The following is a 26,283-nucleotide window of genomic DNA, read 5'->3' as shown; positions in this document are numbered from 1 at the left end:
AAAGAGCTCAAGATAGTCACTAGTGCCCTACAGACGGATACATCGGAACTTCAGACGCAAATGCTTGAAATGCAGAAGAAGCAGGAGAGGATGTCGCAACAACTCGATGATTACGAAGGTGGAGCCTGCCGTAATAACATCCGTTATTCCGGAGATTCCGGGGTTCCGGAGAGAACAGAGGTGCCGGCAGCGGACCTCTATGTGGAAGATCTTATTATGAAGCATCTAAAACCTAAGACTCTGTCCAGCTATTTTTCTATTGAAAGGGCCCATAGGGTACCAGGGGTAGACCAAAACCAGGAGCACCTCTGAGGCCCCTTATTGCTAGGGTGTTCAACTACCGGCAGACTGCACGCTCCAATCCCCCCCTGAAGATAGATAACAATGAGGTGGCCTTCTTCGCGGATTTCACGGCCAAGGTTCAGGCCCAACGTCGCAGCTTTCCGGCGAGGCTGAGAGTGGGGTCGGACGGCAAGTCGTGGTTTTTTGACTCTCTAGAGGCAGTATGGGAATGGATGGGAGGCTGGAGCACAGTGGGAAGCCGGAGACGAGACAGAGCGGACAGACCTGGTCAAAAAGAAGGCCCCGGAAGGAAAAGGTGCACAACGGATTGATAGAGGAAGAGGGCCAGCCGCAGGCTAAGGACTGACCGGCCAGAGCTGCTTAGAGGGAGAGCTCATGCCCGATTGATTTGATAAAAATTTATAACGCGCAGAACAATAACCCGCAGGTATCAAGGCGCCTAACAATATAATCAGAAAATCGAAACATAAATCCTTACATATAGGCTTGCAGAAAGAGGCGAGTTTTAAGGGCACTACGGAATTTCTGTAGGGAGGGTAGAGACCTAAGATCCAGAGGAAGATCGTTCCACCATTTGGGGGCTAGGGTGGAGAAGGCCCTTCCACCCCATTTGGCTCTTCGTATGCGGGGAACTGTCAGGAGCGATTTCCCGGAGGAACGCAAGTTCCTTCCGGGGATGTAATGGGAGATGATGGAACCAACTCCCAAAACGCTGTTTTTTGCAATGGCTCTATAGGTCATGCATAGGACTTTGAACCGTACTCGATGTTCTACCGGTAGCCAGTGCAGCGTTTTCCTGGCCAACGTGGCCGTGGAGCGTCTGGGAACATCCAGAACAAATCTGGCTGTGGCGTTCTGAACTACCTGTAAGCGCTGCAGGAGGCTCCTATTTAGCCCCGCATACAGCGCATTACAGTAGTCCAGACGTGAGCCGATGAGTGCGACAGCTATTTGCTTTCTGCTTTCTGGACTGTAAAGAAAGGTATTTCCTGATCCTTCGTAGGGTGTGAATTAAGCTCCAACAGGTGGAGATGGTTCTACTCACCTGCCTGCCCATATCCAGGGCAGGGTCTATCATCACCCCAAGATTCTTAGCAGATGTTGTGGGGGAAGGGCACTCTCCTAGCGAGTCAGGCCACCAGCTGGCTGACCAGATGTTCTCTTTCCCTCCAAACACCATAACCTCAGTCTTCTCCCCATTCAGTTTGAGTGAATTCTGGATCATCCAATGACCAACCGCCTCCATACAAGATCTAAACTTGGAGGCAGTTTGTACATCTGAATGGGGGAGAGAGACGAGTATTTGGGTGTCATCTGCGTAGGATACTACCTCCATCCCGAAAGTTCTTATTAGTCTGGCTAGTGGGGTCACGTAGATGTTGAATAGGGTCGGACTAAGGGCCGACCCTTGTGGGACCCCACACAGCACTGGTCGGGATGGAGATAGGAACTTCCCCAGCTTGACTCTTTGTTCCCGCCCATCAAGGAAGGAGGTCAATAGATCTAGAGCTGCGTCCTTCACCCCCACATCCCTCAGGCGAGAAGTGAGTACTGAGGGGGAGAGCGTATTGAAGGCAGCAGTTAGATCTAGTAGGACCAGGAGGGTGGTCTGGCCCCCATCTACTGTCGTGCGGGTCTTATCAAGCACGATGGTGAGGGTCGACTCGGTGCTATGTTCCCTCCTGAATCCGTGCTGGGAGGAGTCCAAGCAACCCGAGCTTTCCACAAAGGCATCGAGATGCTTGTTAAGATGTGACTCTAGCATCTTCGCTGGAGCTGGGAGCAGCGAGATTGGACGGAAGTTTTTTAGGACCTCTGGATCAAGGGAGGCCTTCTTTAGCAGGGGTTTCACTACTGCGCTCATCCACTCCGAGGGGAAGATACCGTCTCTCATTGCTAGATTCATTATTTCTAGCAGAGGAGGTAAGAAGGTCTCCCTGCACTGCTTGATGACTTTCAGTGGGCAGGTATCCAGGGGGGAACCAGATTTGGTCTTATTAAGCAAGATCTCCAGATCCTGCAAAGACAGCGGGGGAAAGGTGTCCAAAGTGCATGATGGGGAGATGTCAATGGTGGTCATATTCATCAAAACCCGGGCAGGAGGCACACTGGTATATGCTCTTTGCTCCTCGAGAGCCAGGTGGATGTCCTGTATTTTGGTGTGAAAGAAGGAGGCAATCCTATCACATAGATCTTGCGATGGTACAACAGGGTCAGGGGCTTGTAGGTTGACTAAGGAATCAACGATTTTAAAAAGTTCCTTCGGCGAGGAGAGCGAAGTTGTCAAGGCCACAAAGTGATCTTGTTTGGCCTGTACAATCTCAGCTTTGTATTTCTTGACCAGGAGTTTATGGGCTTCCTTGTTCTTAAGGTCCCAACTAGAGTGCCAGAGCCTCTCCTTCCTCCTCACTTCTTGCCTGAGGAGTCTGAGGGAATCAGAGAGCCATGGGGCAGATGGTCTCTTTCTTGCTCGGCGGCGGGTCTGTACTGGGGCCAGTTCATTCAAGGCCCTAGTAGTGACCTGTTCGAAACGGCTGACCGCGGTCTGTACGCAGTCCGAGCCAGAAATAGAAAGGCTGGCAGCCCAAGGCGCAAAGGAGTCACTGCTGATATTCCTAAAATTTCTGGCAGTTTCCATTATGTGAATCCCTTTTTTACTACCATCCATCCTGTGGTATTCCAAGAGGAATGGAATCGTAAGATGATCGGACCAAGATAGATGCACCGGATCCTTGATGGTTAAACGAAGGTCATTGGAGAAAATACCATCTAGTGTGTGGCCTGCACGATGTGTGGCCCCGCTAACTCGCTGCGTGAGTCCACAGGACGCCAAAGCCTCAATAAGACATGATGTATCAGATAAATCATGTTGTTCTAAGTGGTAATTGAAATCACCTAGAATGGAGAAATTTTCTCGACCAAAGTAGGGTTCCAGGGACTGGAGGAAGTTGTGCGTAAAATCGGTCCTCGAGCCAGGAGGTCGATATAGAAGGATTCCATTAAAGAAGGGACATTGCGCTTCCCTTATTGTGAAATAAAGAGCTTGGAAGCAATCCGGGAAGTCGGGTATAGGCACAGTGTGGCATTGCAGATGGTCTCTGTAAAGGATCGCTATGCCCCCTCCCACTCGTCCCTGTCTGTCCAGTCTAGCCAGGCAGTACCCTTCCGGGACCGCTTCGGTTAGGTCAGGACCAGATGAGTCTTTAGCCCATGTTTCAGTGACGAACACTAGGGCAGGCATTCTGTCTAGGACCATCTCCCTGAACATTATCTTGTTTTTGACAAGGGAGCGGGCATTGATCAACATGCCTTCTACTCCCACTGTCCCAGGGCTGATAACGTCGGGGTGGCCAGGGGAGAGGTGACGGGGGACAGAAATAGAAGGCCTACGCGTGTGGTGACAGCCACATCGTAAAGGAAAAAGGAGTTAGTCAGGCTCATAGGAGTGCGAACACCCTGATCTTCGAGGTTTCAGGCGAAGCAACTCCTGGAGGGAGTATCTAGGGGGGGGGGGGGAGGGGGGTGCAATGGCTTCGGCTGAGTCCAGAGTCCAGCCGCCCAGCGCGTCCTCAGCGCGGACGGGCGCAGACGGGCTGGACTCTGGCGTGACTCCGGCGGGCATCCGATTGGAAGCGCAAGTAGGGGGAACGGGGGAGGGGTGGAACTACCCATCATGGCTGGACTTCCTAAAAAGAGGACTTCTTGCAATAAAGCAGACTAATGGGTTTATAGCTGTGACCTGAATGGGAGTGGACAATATTCACAAGTAGATGGCTAAATTAAGAGTTAATTGTGATGTGTACATGCGGGAAGGGGGGCTAGATCATCCTGTGCAGTTACGGCATTTCAGGGGGAGAGAGAGTTGGGAGTGGGTAGTTTTATATTCACGGGCAGGGAGGCAGGGGGGGTTGGGATTTGGGGGTTTGAAGGTTCAATCTTTAAATGTGCAGCTGGGACGTACAACACTAGACAGGATGTTTACAATTCACTCGCCGACCTCACTGATCTGTTCAATTGTTGCTCCTTTTGTGACTTGGGATGGGGGGATAGAGATAGGGCACTTTCTGTAATGACGTGGAATGTCAATGGGATGGGGGACAAGATTAAGAGAGGGATAGTGCAACAGTATTTGAAAAGGCACTCTCCTGATGTGGTACTGCTACAGGAGACACAAATGGTGGGGCAGAAGACTAGTGCCCTCACTAGATGAGGGTATAAACTCTTGGTCCATGCTGATTACACTTCTGGGTCAAGGGGGACAGCAATTCTGGTAAAGAGGTCCGTGCCCCTCATTGTTCATAAGGTATGGGTGGATTCGGCAGGGAGGTTCGTAGGAGTGGAGGCCCAGTAGGATGGTAGGGACCTCAATATAATTTCAGTCTATCTGCTGGCTGCTCTGGGTAAACTAGCTTTGGAGGACCTAGGTGGGAAGCTGACGGGACTACAGGAAGGCACATTGATTATTGGAGGAGATTATAATATGATGCTATATGACACAGTTGACCGCCAACCACCGAGGTCAAAGGCGAAATCCAATACCTTAATGGTCGACTTTACGGAGGAGATGGGATTGATGGATGTGGGTCGGGTGCTCCAGCCTACGGATAAGGTCTTCACCTTTTTCTCTAATATGCACCAAAGCTGGTCACATATTGATTACTTCCTCACACACCTGTCAGCGGTAGGGAATTTTGTCAACTACCAGGTTCTACTGAGGGGTACATCTGACCCCTCCCCGGTCTGGGTGGAGTACACACACTGGGAGAGACAGGCACGCACCACCATCATTCTTAACCCATGGCCCCTACACGTACCGGACAATAGAGAGTAACTTCGTAAACAAACAGAGAATTACTATGCCGAAAATAAGGGTTCGGTCACATCCACTCAGACAATATGGGAAGCATACAAGGTAGTTCTGAAAGGGGAGGCCTTATCTTTGAAGATGGGATACATTGCTAAGAAACGCGAGCTTTTGGTGCAGGCGGAAACGGACTTGCTTGACCTAGAGCGGGAACATGCACAGAATCCCTCGCCTGATATCGTTCATAGGCTTCAGTTGAAGCAGGATGAGTATCGGATTAAGACCAGAGAACACATGTTGGCTAAGTACAGACACACTCAGCATGGAATATATGAGATGGGAGACAGGGCAGGCAGGACACTGGCTTGGCTAGAGCAGCGAGAACAGGGATCCAGATGGGTACATACGTTGACAACGTCGGGAGGGGGGGCTCCGTGACACATCCACGGGAAATAGTGGAGGAATTTGCTGCCCACCTAGAACAGGTATATTCCCCCTCAACGCTCTACACAGCTGAGAACTCACGCCAGCTCCTCCGGGATAGTGACGTTCGAACCCTCTCAGAGGCGGATAGGGAGACCCTGGATGGAGATCACTTGGATGAGGAAATTGGTAAAGCTACAGGGCAGATTAAATCGGGGAAGGTAATGAGACCCAATGGCATCCCGGTTGAATTCCTAAAAGCTACTGCCTCTCGAATGATCGCACATTTGAAGGCCCTGTATGAGGAGGTGGGACGGCTACCAGAGGATCAGAGGTTAGCTACAATAGTGGTGATTCAAAAGCCAGGTAAACCAGCGGACATTGGTGGCTCTTATAGGCCAATTTCGTTGATTAACATTGAGGCAAAAGTCTTAGCGAAAGTCCTCGCCAACCGACTGAGGGAGGTTATCACAACATTAGTCTACTCAGATCAGTCTGGGTTCTTGCTGGAAGAAATCCAGCCCTTAATCTAAGGCGCCTACATAATGTGATGGTCCGTAGACAGTACATTGAGGAGGATGCCACGTTGTTGTCTCTTGATGCCTCTATGGCCTTTGATTCCTTAGAATGGCCGAACATGTTTAAAGTTTTAGAGAAGGTGGGTCTAGGTCCCAAGTTTATAGCATGGGTTTGGTTACTATACACAGATATTTTGGGTCAAGTGCGGATCAATGGTTATTCATCTAGGACATTTAGATTGCAATGTGGTACCAGACAGGGATGCCCTCTGTCCCCATTGATAGTCGCCCTTCTATTGGAACCCCTTCTGGCATTGATACGCTGAGATGTCATGGTACGAGGGATGAGGTGGGCGGAGGAAGTATTATCACATATCTCTTTATGCGGATGATATCCTGCTATACCTGGCTTCCCCTTACAAATCCATATCTGTGGTGCTCGACATCTTTACAAATTTCGGCAAATACGCCGGGTTGCGATCAACTGGCATAATTCTGTATTGTTTATGTTGAGGGGACAGGTTCCCAGGCTTGCGACAGGCTGCTCCATAGTGTTGGCGGAGGAAGGGTTTCGATACTTGGGGGTTTATGTCACGTCAGATCCCAATCTGTTCTACAGCTCCAATTTGGCTCCTCTGCTAGGTAGGCTGCGAGCGGACGTGAAACATTGGCGGTCCCTCCCGCTCTCGCTGATTGGCCGGGCGGCGCTCTTTAAGATGCTGGCCATTCCTTGCTTCTTATACATCCTTCAAAACTGCCCGTACAGAGTTCCGGATTCATATTTCAAAGCGGTGGAGGAAGAGGTCCAAACGCTGTTGTGGGATGAGAAGGCCGCAAGGTTGGCATTGTAGAAGCTGACGAAGAGTTGGTATGATGGAGGCATTGTGCTCATCGACCTGCAACTTTACTATTGGGCAGCGTAGTTGGTGACCGTTGACCGATGGATATACCGTCCTCCGGAGGACCCCGCGAACGCTCTTGACCAATACCAAACTGACCGATCTGGCTTTTTGGGGGCCCTGTATGTTAGTGATAAGAAAAACAAGGGGCGATTTTTTTGGCCCACCCTACACACGTTAGAGATCTGGCGTATAGTGCATGCTCGCTTGGGATGGGCTGGCATCCTTACAAAGGTTGCTCCACTCTGGTATAAGCAGAAATTGGGTGTTTTATGCTACCAGCCCGGGTTTGACAAGTGGGACCTTATATGTATCTCGGCAGTAAAAGATTTTGTCAAAAAGGGGGATATACTCACATTTGAGGAACTCCAGAACCAATATCACCTGGCTCGGGGAGAAACGTATAGATATCTGCAAATTCGCCATGCCCTTAAGGCGGCCTTTTCTTCTTTTACAGACATACCAGACTATTCACCGCTTGAAGACAGACTGTTGGACGGGCCTTTGAATTCGAAAGCAATTTCTCTCAATTTAAGACATTATGCAATAACCTTCTGGATGCTTTTACGAGACTCAGGAAGAGGTGGCAGGACGATTTGGGATGGATTAGTGACGAGGAATGGCAGCGGGGCCTGGTGACCCCTTAGGAGGCAGCCCCACACTAAAATTTAGGTTGAGCCAACTCAGGACTCTGCACCGCACATACAGGACGGGGCAGACTCTTATGAAAATAGGTTCTATATCTGATGATCTCTGTCTGAGGGGATGTGGCCAACAGGCCACATTTTACCACACTTTGTGGAGCTGCCCATGGTTGAGGGTCCTGTGAGAGGGGGCCTCAGAGCACATGCACAAGGCCTTACATAAGGAGATTGTCCTGACGCCACGACTGGGTTTGTTAAATATCTGTGAGGCAATTGACCCGACGGAAGTGGAAAAACAGTTTACGACGCTAAGACACACGCTGGTTTAACGGGAGATAGTGAGAGGGTGGGGGAGAGCAAACACACCAAGCGTCCACATGCGGGCGAAAGAGCTTGATAGGTGCATGCTGGAGGAAACGGAAGTCTTCATAGCAAGGGGGTGCCCAAAAAAATGGGACTGGAAATGGTCGAACTGCAATAAATGTTGAGGGGATCCTGTGGTGTCCCCAATGGTGGAATTTGAAATGCATAAACGTACAGAAAGTGCAGATTATATGTAATGTACAAATTTTGTTTGCTAACTGTCCAGCTCTGGAAACCTGTGTAAGTTATAAAGTACTGTCCTGCTTATGCACATGATTTCGCTGTAACTAATAAAAACATTTAAACAAAAAAAAAGAAAAATTGGGAGGCATGAGCCACCTAGTGCATTTATGTTTTTAACCTTTGGCATAGTGTTTAACAGCTCTGATGGTCCTTGTTTGTTCCTAGGGTAAACACAAGATATTGCACCACAACAGACTTTTATCCACTTCAATATGCTGTATTTCATGTGATTTGAGTGAATGACACTGTACTTATGACCCCTGGTCTTCTTTCAACTTCTACTCACAAACTCTTGACTTCAAAATTAATTCTAGTTTTAGATGACACTGCTATCCGTAACTAGCAACCAAGATCATCACAGTGGTTATTTGTGGTTACCAAGATCTTACAACTGACCTAAAACAGGCACAGAAACATACTAACAGATGTTAAAAAAAATAAAACATAAACCCACCTTCGGCCATTTTTCAGTACCAACTTTTGTGTCATAGCGAACTTTTACATCTCGAGCATCAGTAAACTCCAGATAGTCATATCTGTAAGGAAGACAATTTGATTACTTATACTAAGTTGCAAATCAATTAAACATGTATGGGAAATCTTAAAACTCTTTAAAGCCTAGTTGAATTCAATTTGATCTTTACTGTGCTAATTCAATATATGCTGCTATCGTTGCCAATGAAATGATCTAAAGCTCAACTCAACATGAGCAATGTTATGGACTTTGTAGCTGTAACGTTCATTTAATTATAGTACACTGAATGCCAACGGACTGTTTTTGGATTTTGGTGTACAGAGTGACGACAGGACCAAAAATCCAAAATAATGTATAGCACTGAGAGTGTATACAATATCAAAAATTAGCTCAAAGTGCAATTAGAGCCCTTAATTTGAAGTACCCCTTGATTAATAATCCTGATTTGCAATGAAGCGTTCAAATAAATTAAACTGTTTTTCCTTTTGTCTAGTTTATTAATGTTATAATACAATTACATTATGTGATTTGTGAGAGCAATGCTTTGGTTAAAATCTATGTAATTGTTAAGTAATTAGTAATTAAAACCACAAAAAATTATTCATCATAGGAGTAGAAGACACATAAAAGCACTACAAATATACTGTTCCATCTTGCTTTTCCCCACTTAATACCAATCAAGCTGGACACAACAAATAAAAATGTTGCTCTAGATTAGAACATACCAAATCCTTAAGTCAAATCTGACAAAGTTTACATGGCCGGAAATCAAGAGCAAAAGCATACAATGAAGCAAGATACCAACCCAACAAGTTTTTAATTAGTCAAACCCTGTAGTGCATGGTTGATCACTAGACTTCATACTAGAAATGTAGCATGCAAACCAACCAATGTATAAATCGTGCATGCCAAGTTAATTGATTGCTGCACACCTGCCTTTAGTGCTGGCCCCATTACTTCTCAAATACTTAAATGCAAGGCAACATGGCAGAAGCGCAAAACAGCAAGATCTCTGTGCCAAACTGTAACCAGGGCCCTCCGCAGCGCCCCGATGCAGGGCGCGAACTGACCATTTGTAACCCTCCTCTTATCTCCACAGCCCCCGCAACCCCCAGTATGGTCCGGAAAGGAGAAATACAGCTGCGATGAAGAGGAAGAGTGTGGGCCCTTTAACTGGACCGATGGCCCGATGGAGGAGGAGGAGCCCTGGACTCTGATAAAGGGCGGTGTCGATAACCCCCAGGTGTGTTACTACACCATAGGAGCGGACAGTGAGAAGCAGAGCGGAGTGGCGGGAAGCAGCGAGGAGGAGTGGAGCAGCGGAGTACGGTGGATCAGCAAGGAGAGCGTAGCGGAGACGGAGGGACCGGAGAACAGGGAACCGAGAACAGAACCGTCATCCCGAGAACCAGCTGGGACCGAGGAGCCGTCGGGAGGAAGAGAAGAGAGTGGACCGGACGAAAAGGAAAAGCCCGGAGGCCAACACCACGAGCCGCCCAGCCGTACACCAGGAGGGGTACGGCTAGCAGAGGTGCGTAATCGCTTCCTGGGGTGGTGGAGAAAGAAAGGCAGACGCCTGACCTAGATAAAGTAGACTCCCTTAACAGCTTGGGATTCCTGCCCTAAAACCCCCCCCTCACTCACGACTTACTGGTACTTGCACTGGGTGATTCCCTCACTTCCCCTACCCTGAGTGTTGCTACATACTCCGCTTGTATACTGATATGCGCCTCTCTTCTGTTTCCTTTTGGTGCCGGGCGAGCGCGGACATAACGGAGCCTCCGGAGCCCAGCAGAAGGAGGAGCCCCGTCCGGAGAAGGGAGGAGGGAGTACTCTGGAAAACCCGACAGGAATGCAGTCGATCCCCACGAAGAGGAGCGGCGCGAAAGACTTGTACTGATACCTTGCTGGAGAAAATAAAACCAGGCATAACCAAGACACGTCTCCTGCCCATTCTTAGTTCCGCCGTTACACAAACCCACAAGATGATGCAGCCTTGATAAGGGACAGACGGACACAGAAAAGGAGGCAACAGTCCCTGGCACTGATGAGCAAGTCAAAATACTCTTCACACATCAACGGCGAAGCCAGTCCCAAGTACCAAAGAGGGCTAACCAGAGGTGTAGCTGGTTACAGTCCAAGATTCCTACCTGATTCCTAAGCTCCACAAGAGCTGATAATCTAAATGCCCTGGGTTGAGTATACTATTCTACCAATTAAGTGTTCCCTTATCTACGTACCCACGACTGTATTTGGAGCAAAAGAAGAATAAAACCGTGTGCATGTATAGGAGTGTTGGTGCCATGGTCACATCACATCAAAGAAAATGAACAGGCAGAAGGAGCACACCTGTTATCACACTGTAGATCCAAGACATGGTTCTAGCAGGGGACAGAGGATAGAGGCCTTAGAAACCGAGGACCAAAAGAAGACAGGTGCCACACAACCGAGAAAGAGCAGTCTGTTATGATCCAATAGCAAATACACCGTCACACAAACATGATTATAGACAGGCAATTTATGATATGTAGCTAAGTGAGAGAGGACATTACAATGAAAGACACTACCAAGGTACTGCATTACTGAGAGGGTGATGGGCTGGGGAACTTTAGCTCTTTGTAGATTAAAGCACCACTTGAGACAACTGAAAGAGTCTATGTCAGGCACATAACTGCAGCTAGGCTTTCGTGAGCTTCAAAAAATGGCCATCAAGCAAGTTCTAGACACCTGAGGCTTTTAGGTATTATTAAGAGTGAAGGAGCTAAATCGGAAGGTGACTGATGGAAGAGATGCAAATTAAATAAAGATCAATACCCAATGCCTGAAGGTTTGGGGTAAAACATAAAACATTTATATAGAGTTCATAAAGTGGCTGGTTTGGTCAACGAAGACAGTAGGGGTTTTAGACATATAATGTTCAGTGTTACTTGTAGTGCTTTCACCTGATCTTTTACCTCAAATGATGGAGTCAGGAAGCACTGAGACGTGGGAAGCCTTAAGGTCCACTCCCACTTATCTTGACTTTCGCAAAGCCCTTAAGACTCTCCTTTTTTTCACGAGCCTTCTCGCCCTAGCTGACCACCCCCTCTCACTCGGGTCTGTGTCCTTAGCGCCAAGAAACCGCACGGTGATCGAGCGCTTTACAAGTCTCTTAACTTCAACTTCAACTTCTTAAGGGTGGTCTGTTATTTTCCCCAAAAGGGGAAGGTCATTTCACAACTGTTGAATGGTCTTCTATGTTTTTCAGCAGGAGACCCTCGACTAAGGTAGTCCTGACAAGACTGACTTTGATAACATAAGCAAGACGAGAATTTCACAGCCATTCTTGTTCTATTTAAAAAATTCATAAACGTCTAGAAATTGGGTGGAGGATGCTGGGTGGGAATGAGTAAACCTCTTCAACTTTAATTAAGCAGAACACTTAATGTGGTCAAGGAGTCTCACGTTGGAGGACATACAAATGAGCGAGCACCACATCTGCTATAGCTCCTACACATTTATGTGCATGGATCCAATTGATTTACCCCACAAGACCATGATGGAGATATCTTTTCAATGTGCACCGCTCCATTTTGCAGCAAAGTTGCTTAGCCAGATGGCGTTACAAGGAACACAATGGAATACAATGTAGATTGTGTACAGTGCCATGGCTCAGCAGAAACACTGGAGTCCCAGAAGCCTCCTGAACCTCCAGACTTTCATGGCGTCATTCGTCAAGATGTGTCACATTGCATAGCTAACGGGCAATTCCATACATGATGCAGAGAAGATCTTTACGATGACCAGAATCATCCCTAGGATGAAACCAAGCAGGGTTTAGGGTAGTTCACTGAGAATCCAAGTTTGTAGATGCTATTGAGTTTCTGAGCTAGACCAAACTGTGCTCAGAGGATAGTTGTCTGTGCAAGCATAGCAGAGGACTCTCTATTGGTTCACAAAGGCTACCATTAGAGGCAGGATCTTCCTAAATACCCATGGGGTAGGAAGGAGAACAAATGGCAGTGCAGCGTGCTGGTGGTGCATGTTTCTCACTGCAAACTCAAGGAAATAACTGTTCCTTTAAGGCAGGTACTTGGAAGTAGGCATCTTATCCACAGCAGACCCTGCGACTGTGAAACTCCTTCCCCACATCTCTTCAGCTGACTTACTTTTTGATGTACTACAGATGCAAAATGTAAATATATTTTTGAAATCACGGTTTTATCGAATCCCAGGTCAGCATTATGAACATGCACAATGAGAGGAACTCATTTTGAGTGTAAACATCAATTTGGGACAGAACAGCTTGCATAAGACATTGCTGCCTTGCTTTACAGTACTAGTGGACTTTAGCCTTGTTGAAGTCACTCAATTATTCAGCCATTACTATTTACATGGATCAGACTTAACTTCCTTTACCTACAGAAGCCCTTCTACATTCCAGGGTTCTCAATAACTAATAACAAATATCTAAATATTCTAATCATTTTCTGAGAAAGATCATAACTATTTTCACTTTGGCACATAGTAATTAGTTTCACTATGGCATACACTACATTAATTTCAATGTAGCACACACTACAACATCTACTGATTGTATTGCATGCTTTACATACTATTTGCAATTTTGATTTACTGTTGGCAAAGTCTACACAGCTTACTATGTTACGCTCTACATCATCCTAAGGTGTTTCCTACCTCTTCGAGAGATACCTACCACCCATACTAAGCACTAAAGTCAGTGTGTTATTAATTTTCACTACATTCATTTACTATCTTCATCAGTCACTCACGCTGCATCACCACAAAATGTGTCTCTCCGAAGTCTATGAATCACCTATTCCAGTTCTGAGACACACAATGAAATACAAACATATGTAAACTAAACCAAGGCAAGGAACCCATACTGAAAACCTAGCACTTATCGACACCAACCGGATCCACACTTAGTAACTCCTTGGTATTACTACTGATCTAATTTGTGCTCTAATTAACGCACGATCACACACAAGCACAAGCTTATCAAATTTGTGGCAATATCCAGCTGCATGGTGAACCGGGGAAAGAGCAAAGCCTTACTGCCGTCACGTATCATCACATGCGCCACCATCGCAAGTTACCCATTCCAGTGGAAAACTTCCTGGCTCAGGTATCCAGGTATTTTAGTTAACAGGGGCTTGGAGCGCATGGTGGGGGTTAACCTGGACCAACTTATGGAGCGAAAGTGATTGGACTTCGCGAACTGGTGCATCTCTCACTCTGGTGAGGCACTCAAGCAGTAAACATGGTTACCCTCCCCGTTTGACATGTGTTGGGCATGCTCCCCCAATTAATACCCCTCTCGACCCTCCGTCAGATACAGAAGACTGTTAAGGCCTTCATCTGGGATTTAGAGAGACCTGGTTTGGCAATTGGGAAGCTTATCGCTCATAGATCAGCAGGGGAACTCAGTCTGCCTTCTATGGAGCACTACTGCCTAGCCAAACATTTGGCGCAAATGGCATACATGCACCCCCAGGTTCAATACCCCCTGCCCCCCAGGTCACGATAGAACGCAGACTCTAAGAGACCTCGCTTGGATTACAAGCTCTCTATCTTCATGGCCCCATCGCCGCTTGCTCCCCAGACCCATGTTGAAAGCCATGCATACCGCCTAGATGCGGGCTCACAAGCACTATTTGGTGGACGCGCATTACCATGACAAAGCTCCCCTCTGGAATAATACTGGTATCCACATGGGATACAGAGTTGGGATCATAACTCTTACACACCAACTGTGCAGCTACACCCCAACCCTGGACCATCCCCTGTTGCCCGGAGTTCTCTTTCCTTAAAACTTGGGGTCCGTTTAAAGGCATGATGTCTGGATTCTACAATCTCCCGATTCGCCATCTCTTCTCTCAGCCACAGTTGGCTACCCTCAGGATGACCTGGTAGACTCGTCTGCAGGTTGAATATGATTTATTTTTTTCAACCCAGATTTTATTGATTTTCAGAGTGTTCACATCACTTATCTTACAAATTAGTGTCAGCTATGCATTCTTATCTCCATACAGGTTGGCTCTTTTAACAGTAACTCAGAACTATCCCGTCCCTCCTGCCTACCCGCATTGAGTTGCACTCGCTTTTACAAGTCCCCTAAGCTGGTAATGCTCATGTGTCACAGGCTTCCACATGTCTCCTGCTATTGCGACTCATCCTGGAGCAGAGTGAATGCTCTCAGCTGTCTCAAATCTGTTCTGTTCTTCCCCTCTTCCGGTAAGTGTTTCAGGCAGTGATGTTCCTCCCTCTCCTCTTCTTGTCCGTTATCTGCTAGTTCTCCTTCTAGTCTTTCCCACACTCGTGCTCTATCTATTTTGCCTATGCCGCATCTTGCCTAAGCAGTAGTCTTCCTTCTGCCCCTGCCCACTTTGCCAACTCTTTTTTCAATGTCCTTATTCTAGGCCCCCTGATGCCTTCCAATTCCAAGCCATTTCCCTTTTGGCAAAAAGGTATGCTAGATCCTGGAATTTCCCCGTCATTTTCATCTTAGCTGCATGCAGAAACCACTCCAGTATGTAGGATTCTGGTGATTGAAGTATCTCTTTGTCAATGACTTCTCCTATATCTTACCTCTTCCAAAAACATGCATATTAAAGGACAATCCCAGAACATGAGCATTATATGTGCATCCCGTTCTCCGCATCTAGGGCAGACTGCTGTGTCTATCCCGAAATATCTACTAATACGTGTCGGTGTGAGGTGAGCCCTATAGAGATCATAATCCTTTATTCATTTGAAACTCGCATTCCTGGATACTTTTGGGGTCCTCTCTATTATGCCCTCCAGTATACCTCAGGGATCGGCCTTCCCAAGTCCTCCTTCCGCTGCAATCTTAGTTGCCCCAGAGGTTTCTGCATGTCACTGCGAATCGTCTTATGGGAGCAAGAAAGTGTTTTTATCCTTCCTGGCGAAAGTGCTACATATCTGCAGCCATTCAATGCTTTTGGCTTTGTGGTGCTGGTGCCCAAGTGGTTCTGCATGATCAGTGTGACCGCTCTGTGCATAAGGAAGTGGCCTCCCCGCAGGTCATATTCAGCCTGCAGTTCTTCAAGATTTGTAACACAGTACGCAGTACATAGTATTGCCATTTATTACACAGTACATAGTAGTGCCATTTTTAACATCTTTCGTAAACATTGGCATTTATTGACAGAAATTCCTGGTCTCAACGATGCTATTGAGAATAGACCATCCATCACAATACAGGAGGGGGTGGCTTTAAGAAACTCCCTCTGTCCTAGCTATGTGACGACACCAGGAACGACACACACATGGCTACCAGCAAAACCAAAAGGTTTTTATATATGTGGGATGTGCAATATATACCCTTTGGGCAGAAATAAGACCTTGTTTTTCTGTTGCAATACACCAAAACGATGTACTATAGGTCATTTCTTAAACTGTAATACCACACATGTGGTCTATATTCTTGGCTGCAGATGTGGTACTATTTACGTTGGCAGCACTACTCGCTGCCTCAAGCTGAGAATACAGGAACACCGACGGGCCATCAAAATAAAGGATGACAGGTATCCAATTACAAATCACTATTCTAGTGAACATCCGGATGACTTGACTTTTTGGTTCCACGCAATAGATCATGTACCGGTGCAAACAAGAGGAGGCAACAGGGAACTGTTATTACGACAGATGGAGTCAAGATGGATTGGCCGGCCTAGGGCACAATACCGATGGGGAGATGCACTATTTTTTATAGACACGATAGAAACACTAAGGTGAGAATGGTTTGGAGTCGGGGGTAATTGGAGTGATGATAGATCTCCCCCTTTCGTGGAATATGTGTTATGCATATCAAAATGTACTAACATCTAGTTTCATAATCCAATTTAAATACTTTGGGGTCATCCTCCGAGACCCATACCAACGGATGAGATGGTTTCAGTTGCTGTGTACATGGGATTAAAAGACCGATCTGTGTTTTTCTCCCTTTCTCATCCGTAAGGCTAGGTCTACAGTCTCTCCCCTGTCTATCTCCTGTCTAATCTTGCTTTCAACATATTATTTGTTGTGCTTCACGATCATACTCAGTACAAGTATAATTTGTGCATTCTTCATTTTTATTTTTCGCAATCGTCCTATTGAGGATCACTGTTTAGAAACCTTTTACTTTTTGGACATAGAATGAGGACCATTTGAACACATGCCTATCGCTGTTGGCAACATCAATATGAGATCTCTTCGCTCCCCCCTTGACGTTGGTACAGTGTGTGGTACCTTATGGTAACTACGTGGTTATTGTAGCGCGTATACATAGGTGTTATTACCATGGGGGCTAGACATGTTTGTCTATGGGACCCCGTTTCTTCGTACTGGTTCACTATTCCAACACTTACGCGTATCAGGTAACACCGACATCGGCTTGCCGTGCGATGATCTGCACACAACAATCTTCTATCTTTTTTAAATTTTTTTTTTTTACCGGTTTAGCTCGAATAAATTGTATTTAATGTATATACTAATTTCTTTTAATACAATATAAAATACTTAAATATAAACTGCCTTTAATATAAACAACGGACTTCTTTCTAGACGTATCATATGTGCGACGCAGTATCATGTTTTAACTAACCCCAGAATGATATTCTGCCTCACCATAGGAAAGTGCTGCCAAGATGGCGCTACTTGGTGTCATCTGTGGTGTATACGGTGTGACGCATAATTCTAGAAACTTTTGGGACTAATAACTTATAATCTAGTAACCGGTACATAACTGTTAGCAATTTGCTTTATAATTCAAAATGTGTTTTTGGGAACATGTTTGTATATAAACGATCCCTTTTCATTCGCACTTAACTTACTCTGCCACTAACTAACATTTAGGAGTCACCATTACAATATGGTGACGTGCGCTCTTTGAAATAATTAATTGGCACACACGTGATTGATGACACTTGACGCTGGGCGGGCGTACGGTCCGGAAAGCCTTACTTAACGTGGGTGAATTATGGCGCGCCTGTTTGAAAGTCCGGATGAGGGACTCCTACAGGGAGCGTTGACATTGACCAGGTAATACGGGGGGGGGGGGGGGGGGGGGGGGAGGGGGGTTGTGGTTCCTCCGTACTCAATATACGCTCGACAGACCAGGGTATTATAACGCAGAATATTGGTGTTAGCACACCTTGTTTACCATGCTGTGTAAAGATAATGTGTTCAACAGGTGACTACTCTACCTGTCATTTGGGACGGGAGCTTTATATTAAGAACTGGTTGGTGTGGTTGGGTGGTTGTGTTAATTAATGGGGATACACGCTATATGTTTTTTAAAAAATATTTTTATTTTCATTTTATCAGAACATAACATGGCAATCATACAATTAACTGTACACATGTCCAGGTCCCCTCCCCACCCCTTCCAGAGTTGTCCATTTCCATCAAGAGTCATCTCGGGCCAATTTGGCACCAATAAGAGCATTGCATGGTTCCCCCATAATATCCCAGTCAAAGCCTTCCCGGGAGTGCCCACGGAATTGAATAATCTAGTACATATACCAGACCCTCTACACACCCCCATCCAAGCCATGATAGTATCTCCATTTAGACCAGATCCTACGGAACTTCCTCGGGCACCCTCTAGCCTTGTAAGTCACTCTCTCGGCTGCAATGTACGTCTCCATTCCTCTACGTCCGGGGGTTCAGGGGACCCCCAGTGTTTCGCAATGTCTCTTTTGGCTACCACTAGCGCCAACACCAAGAAGGTCAATGAAGGCCTAGTGAGGTCGAGATCGTTGGTCATACCCAATAAGGCTAGTCTGGGGTCCGGCTGGAGGGGGATCCCCACGACCTCGCTGAGTTCCTTAAAAATGCTAGCCCAGTAATGGTAGATCGAAGCACATGTTCTCATAAGGTGGTAAAAGTCCCCGCCCTCCACTTTACATCTAAGGCATTTCTTGTCCTCCGTTATTCCCATTCTATAGAGTCGCACTCTGTCGTAATATGTTCTGTGGAGCACATTAAATTGGATTAGGCGTAGTCTGGACTTAATTGCAACGTCTCTGGGGTGCATTAAGACTATGTCCCAATCAAGATTGTCCATGTCTCCCACCTCGCTTTCCCACGTCCGTCTAAGTTTCGCCAGATCGCCCAGCATGTTGTTTGTTAAGGTTTTACATGTGAGTGAGACTGCTTTCCCCTGTACATGTTCCTGTAGTAGTCTTCCCTCTAATGGTGCATACTCCGGGAGTTCGACTAACTGGACGTTCTGGGCCTGCCAAGCATGTCTCAGCTGCGCATATTTAAAAAACTGCAAGGGATGTAGTCCGAAGTCCACCTTCAATGCTGCGAAGGATTTCAATGCCCCCTTAGCTATCACGTCCCCTATGGTGGAGATGCCAATGTCATCCCATTGTTGGAAGCCTGTCAGCTTGTTAAGTTCCGTCAGCCACCTGCAGTGCCAGAGTGGCGTCTGTCGAGTAGGTGTTTTGTAGCTTTATTCCACAAAAGTAGGGTAATAACCGTTGCCGGGAGGAGAGACTCTCGTCGAGTGCCCCCATAGAGATAGTACAGTAAGTTTCGTGAAGACAGTTTGTGTATTTCAAGGGCATACGTTGGGTGCTCAGCTGGGGCGTGCATCCAGTCATTGATCGGGGCAATATGCTCCGCCCAATAGTAGGCCTCCAGATTTGGCAGGGAAATTCCCCCACTGTACTGGTGTCTCTGGAGAGTTGTTAAGGCTACTCTAGGCTGCTTACCCAGCCAGAGGAACGCCCTCAGATCTGCGTGTATTCTGGATAGCACCGTTACTGGGAGAGGGTAGTACTCGTTTTGTAGGGCATAGAGGTACTTGGGTAGGATAATCATCTTATAATTAGCTGCTCGGCCTAGGAGTGTAAGTGGGAGCTGCCTCCAGCGGTCCATATCAGTCACGGAGTTCAAGATTATGCGCTCCAAGTTGCGTTGGAACGATAGTGTTCTATCTAGGGTTATATAAATTCCGAGGTATTGAAAGCCCTCCACTGTAGTCAGCAATCAACCCGGTAGTGTCCCCCAGTCTCCCTTCCTCCTGGGGTCGTAAAGTATCGACTTATGCTAATTGATTCGATACCCCGCATGTCTCCCGTATCGCTCCAGTTCGTGGAACAGTGCAGGCAGGGTCGTCTTAGGGCATGTAATATATAGGAGGATATCATCCGCGTAGAGGGATATTTTCTCATGCCTGGAATCCAACTCAGTCCTCTTAAAACCTCTGATGTCCGCATTTTGTCGAATCCTAGCGGCCAGCGCTTCAATAGTGAGTGCAAAGGGGAGAGGGGACAGTGGGCATCCCTGTCGGGTTCCCCTCTGGATCTGGAATTCCCTCAAAAGTCTCCCGTTAACTCTGACTCTGGCCCTGGGGCCAGTGTACAAGAGCTGTATCCATTTCTGGAATTTCGATCCAAAGCCGAACTTCTGCAAAAGTCCCTCTAGGAAAGTCCAGTGAACGGCATCAAATGCCTTCTCGGCGTCGAGGGAGAGAAACCAATGGGGCTCCTCCCTACCTTCACCTCCTGTAGCCAGTTGTGGGAACGTCGGAGGTTCAGTCTGGTAGCCCTATCAGGAAGGAATCCCGTCTGGTCCAAGTGTACAAGATCCGGTATCACTGACCTCAGCCGTTGCGCCAGGATTGTCGCCAGAAGTTTCACCTCCGTGTTAAGAAGGTAAATGGGGCGGTAGGATGCGCAATCATCCCTCGGTTTCCCCTCTTTATGGATGGGAATAATTGTCACCGCGGCAAGGTCGGGGGGAGCCCCTCCTCCTGCAGGGCCCGTTCGAAGAATCCCTTTAAGTGGCGGACCACGAGATCTGCGGTGCGTTTGAAGAACTTAGCCGGGAAGCCATTGGGCCCCAGAGTTTTGCCTGGGCGCAGTCGGGCGATTGCTTCAGAAATATCGTCTAAGGTAATGTCAGACTCCATTGCCTTAAGGGACTCAGGAGGCAGAGTCGGTAGGTCTACTTGTTCCAGATACCTCAGGGCATCCCCACACGTCCCCAGATCCCTGGGTGTGTAGAACAGTTCATAGTGTGTTCCAAAGGCCTCGGCAATTTGGGCATCAGACCGGACCATCGTCCCATTGGGGTCCCTAATTTGTTCCAGCCATCTGGCTGCGCGCTCCTTCTTGCTCAGCCACGCCGGTAGTTTGCCCGACTTGTCCCCCACATCATATAGGCGATATAGGGTGGCCAGGGCCTGAGTCTTAGCCTCACCAGTCACCAGCGGTCCAGTAGTCTCCGTAGCGTGTCCGCATTCCTGGACGTCTGATAGTCCCTCGCTAATTCAAGGATAGCCACCTCCACTGACGCTACCTCATCGTATAGTTTCCTCCGCATCTCTGCCAGTCTATTTTGTATCCTATACCGCATAACAGGCTTTAGTGCTTCCCAGAAGGTCACGCCCGACTCTACTGTACCCTCGTTTTCTGCGACATATACTGCCAAGTCTGCTCTCAGTCCTCGTAGGACATCTGAGTTTTGCAAGTCCCACGCTGCTAGGCGCCATGAAGCTCGCAACGTATTCCTATCCAAACCCATCCTGGCCAGCAGGGGGGCATGGTCGGAAATCCCTCTCGCATTATAGTCCGCGATGTCATCCACCGTCAAGTATTGCCTGGATATAAAAATGTAGTCTAATCTTGAGAAGACCCTATGCGCACCCGAAGAGTAGGAGTAGGCCTTCCGAGTGGGGTGCAGCCATCTCCAAACATCCGTAAGTCCTATATTGGCGATTAATTGGGACAGGGGGGTTCGAGCCGCTGCCCCGGGAGGTGTTCCGGACCGGTCCAGCCCCAAATCCATGACATCAATGAAGTCCCCCCCCAATATCTGTATGGTGTCCGCTGTGTCTAGTAATATATCAGCTACTCTTCAGAGTGTATTCGCCTGTAGCTTCGGGGGGGGGGCGTATACAGAGATAATCATATACGTGCGTCGATTCCATGTCCCTTTGACCCCCACATAAGTCCCCAGTGGGTCCGTCCAAGTGCGGGTAACACAGAACGGGGTGGTCTTCTTAATAATGATGGCTACCCCCCTCGAGTCAGTAGTGTATCCCGCGTGTGCTAAAACTTTGTGGCAACCTCTAGCTAAAAAGGCGCAGTTGGTCCCCTTGAGATGAGTTTCCTGTAACAGGATTATGTCTGGATTCAGACGCTTAATATAAGAGTTCACCAACCCCCTCTTGATCTTGTTACAAAGGCCGTTGACATTACATGTCAGGACACTGAACCCCTATAGTCTGTACTCTGCGTGTCATCGTCCCCTGCCATTCAGACTCACAAATTGAAAGGTGTTGTCGATCTCTGGTATGAAAGTGTATCGTGAAACACTGGAATGTGTATCTACGTGTACATGCCTGCATTCCCCCCCAACTGTTGTGTTATGTTATGTTACGCACACTTCTATTGCGCACAGCTGCCCCAGCAAAGGGGCGTCCCGGCGCTCTGGATACGCTCTGAACTGTAAGGTGCCCAAACCCAGCCCCCCTCCCCCCACCCCACCTTCCACCCCCAGCAGACCCATCAACTACCTCCCTTCGATAGGACTTGTTGGCAGGAAAAGGCCTGTCGCCCACCCTGGTATCTCCCACCCCTATCGAACTATCCCAACTCTTTAGTCAATCAGTAGCCAAAGAGGCTGCGTATCAACCAGTCCACAGTACTGCGTGGAAGTTCGTTATAAGGAGAAAGATCTAAAACAAATGCAGGAGAAAAGAAAGCACAAATACAAACAAACAAACTCAGCAGACGTGTGAGTCACTTGCGTGCTCCCATGTGGTCTAGCCGAGATCTATTTCCATCCACCTTCTATGTAATTCAAGAGTTGCGGGAACCAGTCTCCCACTGGAGCGGGTCCTCATTCTCGGCGGATCCGCTTTCCAGCTCATGAATAGCCCTTACAAGCGGGTGGAGGGACTGTCCATCGCCTTCCTCCACCTCCGACACTTTTCCGCCTGTTTCACTCTCCCTCTCAGCGTGTTCTTCTAAGGAGAGAGCTGAAAATCTGGATCCCATTGGACTGCCCGGTGGAGGTGAGCTACTGTCCCGCAGCTGCCTTGGGGATCCGTGCTGCGAGGGGAACGGTGTCACCTGAGTCTTCCGTTGCCCCTTTTGTCTACGCCTTCTTTGTGATTGTACTCTCTCTCTCACAGGTTACCGGCCGCCAGGCTCGTCGCCGGCTCAGTATGCTCTCTCCCCTCTCGATTCCGGGAGGTCGGGCGTTCCTCAAGCCACTGCCAAGCGTCATCTGGGTGTGAGAAGAAGAGCGTCTTGTCCTTGTTAATGACCTTTAGTTTTGCCGGGAAGAGGAGCATGTATTGGATCTTCAGGTCCCTCAATTTCGCTTTGACCGCGTCAAACGAGCATCGCGCCTTCTGCACCTCCTGGCTGTAATCAGGGAAGATCATGATTTGCGAGTTTTCAAGTCTGATCTCTCCCAGCTTCTGGGCCTCTCTTAAAATCAAGTCTCTGTCAGCGAAGTTGGGAAATCTCGCTATGATCGGTCTCGGCCGACGCCCCACCAGTGGTTTGGCCATCAGTGCCCTGTGCGCCCTTTCAATAATGAAACAGTTGGAGAATGCCGCTTGGGGAAATGTCTTAAGTAGCCAGAAGCGCAGGAACCCCGCCATACTGGCCCCCTCAATTCCTTCCCTAAAACCCACAAAGTGGAGGTTGTTCCGTCGTGCCCTGTTTTCCGCATCATCCACCTTCCATAGTAACTGTCTGTGGGCATCTTGCAGGTCTTTAACGTCTTTCCGTAGATCGTGGACTACCTCCTCCGTCTCTCCCAACCTCTTCTCCACCGTGGTGACTCTTTCTGTGAGGTTGCGGAAGTCCTGCCTCAGTAGGTTGACCTCCATTCCTACTTCTCCAATCTTCACCTCTAGGGCCGCCCTGGACGCCTGGATATCCCCCCTAGAAGCTTGGATTGCACTCATCAGGAGGGCAGTGTCCGAACTCGCTCCCATCTCCCCCACGCCTCCGGGCTGTGGCGTCACCGTAAATTTATCTATGAGGCCTTGCTTCGGGGTCTTCGGGCCGTGTCTCTCTTCCCCATGATGGTCTGGCCTCTTGGCCTCCGAAGGGGGGGGGATCTATAATCTGCACCGCTGTCCGGCGACCACTCCGACTCTCCACTGTGCCAGTCCCCTGGGCGCCTGGACCTGTACACTGGTTCTTATGTCGTGTTGCTTAGGCCCCGGCCCTAAATGTATCGGTCAGGGCCCCCCAGGTCTGCCTCCGTCCACGGGGGTAGGTGCTATGCTGCCGCAGTGATGAGCGGCCAGAGCTGGCAATGGGCTGGGCATCTCGGCTCAGGAGACATGTGTCGCAGTTCTACAGTCCATTTCCAGTCCCACTGTGGCAATGCCCTTATATCCTATGGTTAGTGGGGCCGCGCTATCCCCACCTGGACGACTCCTCCTGGGGCAATCATATGCAGTCCAATACCCCAGTGCCTGTCCCTCGGTTCGCCACAGCCTCAGGACCCCCCGGGCAGAGTGGTGGGTGTACAGGGCGAGCAGTCCTCGCGCCGGGCATAGACCTCAGCCCCCACGTTGGTATTGGGCTCAATCACCGCTCACGGGCAGTCTCTGGTCGTTGGCTCACTTGTCCACCTTGCGGTACGAGAGCGGACAGCACTATATCGCAGCCTCCCCCCAGGGTCCGTACTATAGCCGCTCACCTCCTCAGGATCTTCCCAGAGGTCCGCTCTCCGGAGCGCCGTATCTTCACCTTCAGGGCCCGGCGTGATGCACACAAGGGCCGGGCTCAGCCCGGGAAGGAGGGTGGGGGAGGGGGTCGCAGTCACGGCGTATTCCTGGCCGCGTTACTTCTGCAGCAGCCTCGGGCCCAGTCTCTCCGGCAGTCACAGGGGGCCGAGCAGTTCTCCCGCAGGCGTATGGCACCGCAGCGCCGTCCCTGCTCCGTGTCCCCGCACGGCTTCTAGCGCGTGCACCGGGGCTCTCGGTGGGCAGTCGCAGCCGCTGCCATCTTGGAGCCGGCGCCGAATCCGAACCGGAGTGTGGACCTCGGCGGATTTCTCGCCACAGATGGAGTGCAATGGCTCTCTGGCGTGGTCGCTGGGGTCAGCAGGCGTTCCGCTGCTGCGAATGACCTCCAGAAGGTATGTGGATGCAGTTAATAACGTCGGATCAGGAAGGCTAGCCGGAGCTGGCGCAGAGTGCGACTCACTCGGCCATGCTGCTAGCCACGCCCCTCTGGATACACGCTATATGTGTGCAACAACTTTCTTATTATGCAGGCACATTAACATTGGAGCGAGGTAGGGCTGCCAGCCAGGTGTTATGGGCGATTTACTTATACATAATGCCCTAACATTTACTCATGCACAATGTCCAAGCCTCTAAATAAGGTCGGACTGCTGGCTAAGGGTCAAGGGCTCCTTAGCTCATATATTGATAGACCAAAATTGGAAGACGTGTATTACGTTGACGCCCTGTTACTTTGGGTGCGACTGGAGACTCAGATTGTTATTCATTCTTCCTATTAGGATTGTTGGCTGCTACCTTGGCCCTTGGACCCTGTAATATTCAGAGTGACTAGTGTTTGTGACTCCCTGTGGATACGGAGGTAAGATCATGTTCTGCTTTATCACGATTACCGCCAGACACTCTCCATAATTATGACAATGTGAATTAGGGTGTGCAAGGGATAAACCGCACGCACTGATGTCTTACATTCTCCTTGTGTTAGGACCTGGGTAATGTTCTTTGGACTATCTGTATCTGTTTGAAAGACTATAGGACTCTGCAACTGATTTGCGATAAGATGCATTTACTTTATTGATTCTAACAGTGCTTTAGTAGGGGGTCATGTGATAGTCTGAATACTTAGTTGTCAGTTTCACTTAAACTAAGTTGGAGCCATGGTTTTGATACCTGGTAGCATCCTTTGGTCTTCCCTCTAACTAGAACCCAGGCTTCTCCCTATTTGGACTAATCTTTTGGAGTCTATTGACTGTTGTATATACATTAATTGGACCAAGATTAAGAAATTTGAGGGGAGACCGTTGGATGGATGGATGGATGGAGAGATATATATATATATATATATATATATATATATATATCCCGTCCTGACGTTGTCCGGGTATGAATTGCTACCGGCCAGTAGTATATTGTTTTGCAGGATTTCGTTTTGATAGCACTTGTTATCTGTGACACGCCTGTGAAACGCTCTGATTCACAGTGCACTGCTGATGCACTTAAGAGTGCGCGTTCAGTAGTGTGTGAACTCGAGTTTCCCTACTTTATTTTTCCTTGCAATATTATATAGCGCAAACTCGACAACATGGCATGAGCACAATTTACATTACAGAAGAACACATTCATTTGTGGTAGGCACGGGGAGACAAAGCTTGCCTGGAATCACAGGATGTTGAGCTGATGCCGAGATTCGAACGTAGCTCCCCAGCTCTAAAGTTCGCAATTCTAGACCTTGTGGCAGGAGGTGTGTCTAAAAGTGTATGTCGGTGCTGGCCATCAATGAGAGAGACTTGTGCATTTTTCAAATGGGTGGTGAAAAAATATGAGTATGTTGCTGGAGATGTGGGCCACCGTGCCACCAATGTACTTACCGGG

General features: G+C 48.3%; 1 protein-coding gene across 1 annotated transcript in view; it reads right to left on the bottom strand.

The window, feature by feature from the left end:
• Positions 1-26,283, bottom strand: part of ZZEF1 (zinc finger ZZ-type and EF-hand domain containing 1) — a 1,733,356-nt gene that overhangs the window by 1,135,411 nt on the left and 571,662 nt on the right. Inside the window, exon 23 of the mRNA XM_086954803.1 lies at positions 8,652-8,733. Coding sequence (XP_086810929.1) covers positions 8,652-8,733 — 82 coding nt within the window. The remainder of the gene's footprint in view (positions 1-8,651; positions 8,734-26,283) is intronic.

Source organism: Lissotriton vulgaris, chromosome 2_1, assembly GCF_964263255.1.
Source record: "Lissotriton vulgaris chromosome 2_1, aLisVul1.2, whole genome shotgun sequence".
NCBI classification, from domain to species: domain Eukaryota; kingdom Metazoa; phylum Chordata; class Amphibia; order Caudata; family Salamandridae; genus Lissotriton; species Lissotriton vulgaris.
The sequence above is the reverse complement of the archived record's forward strand: the minus strand, read 5'-3'. Positions and strand labels throughout refer to the sequence as shown.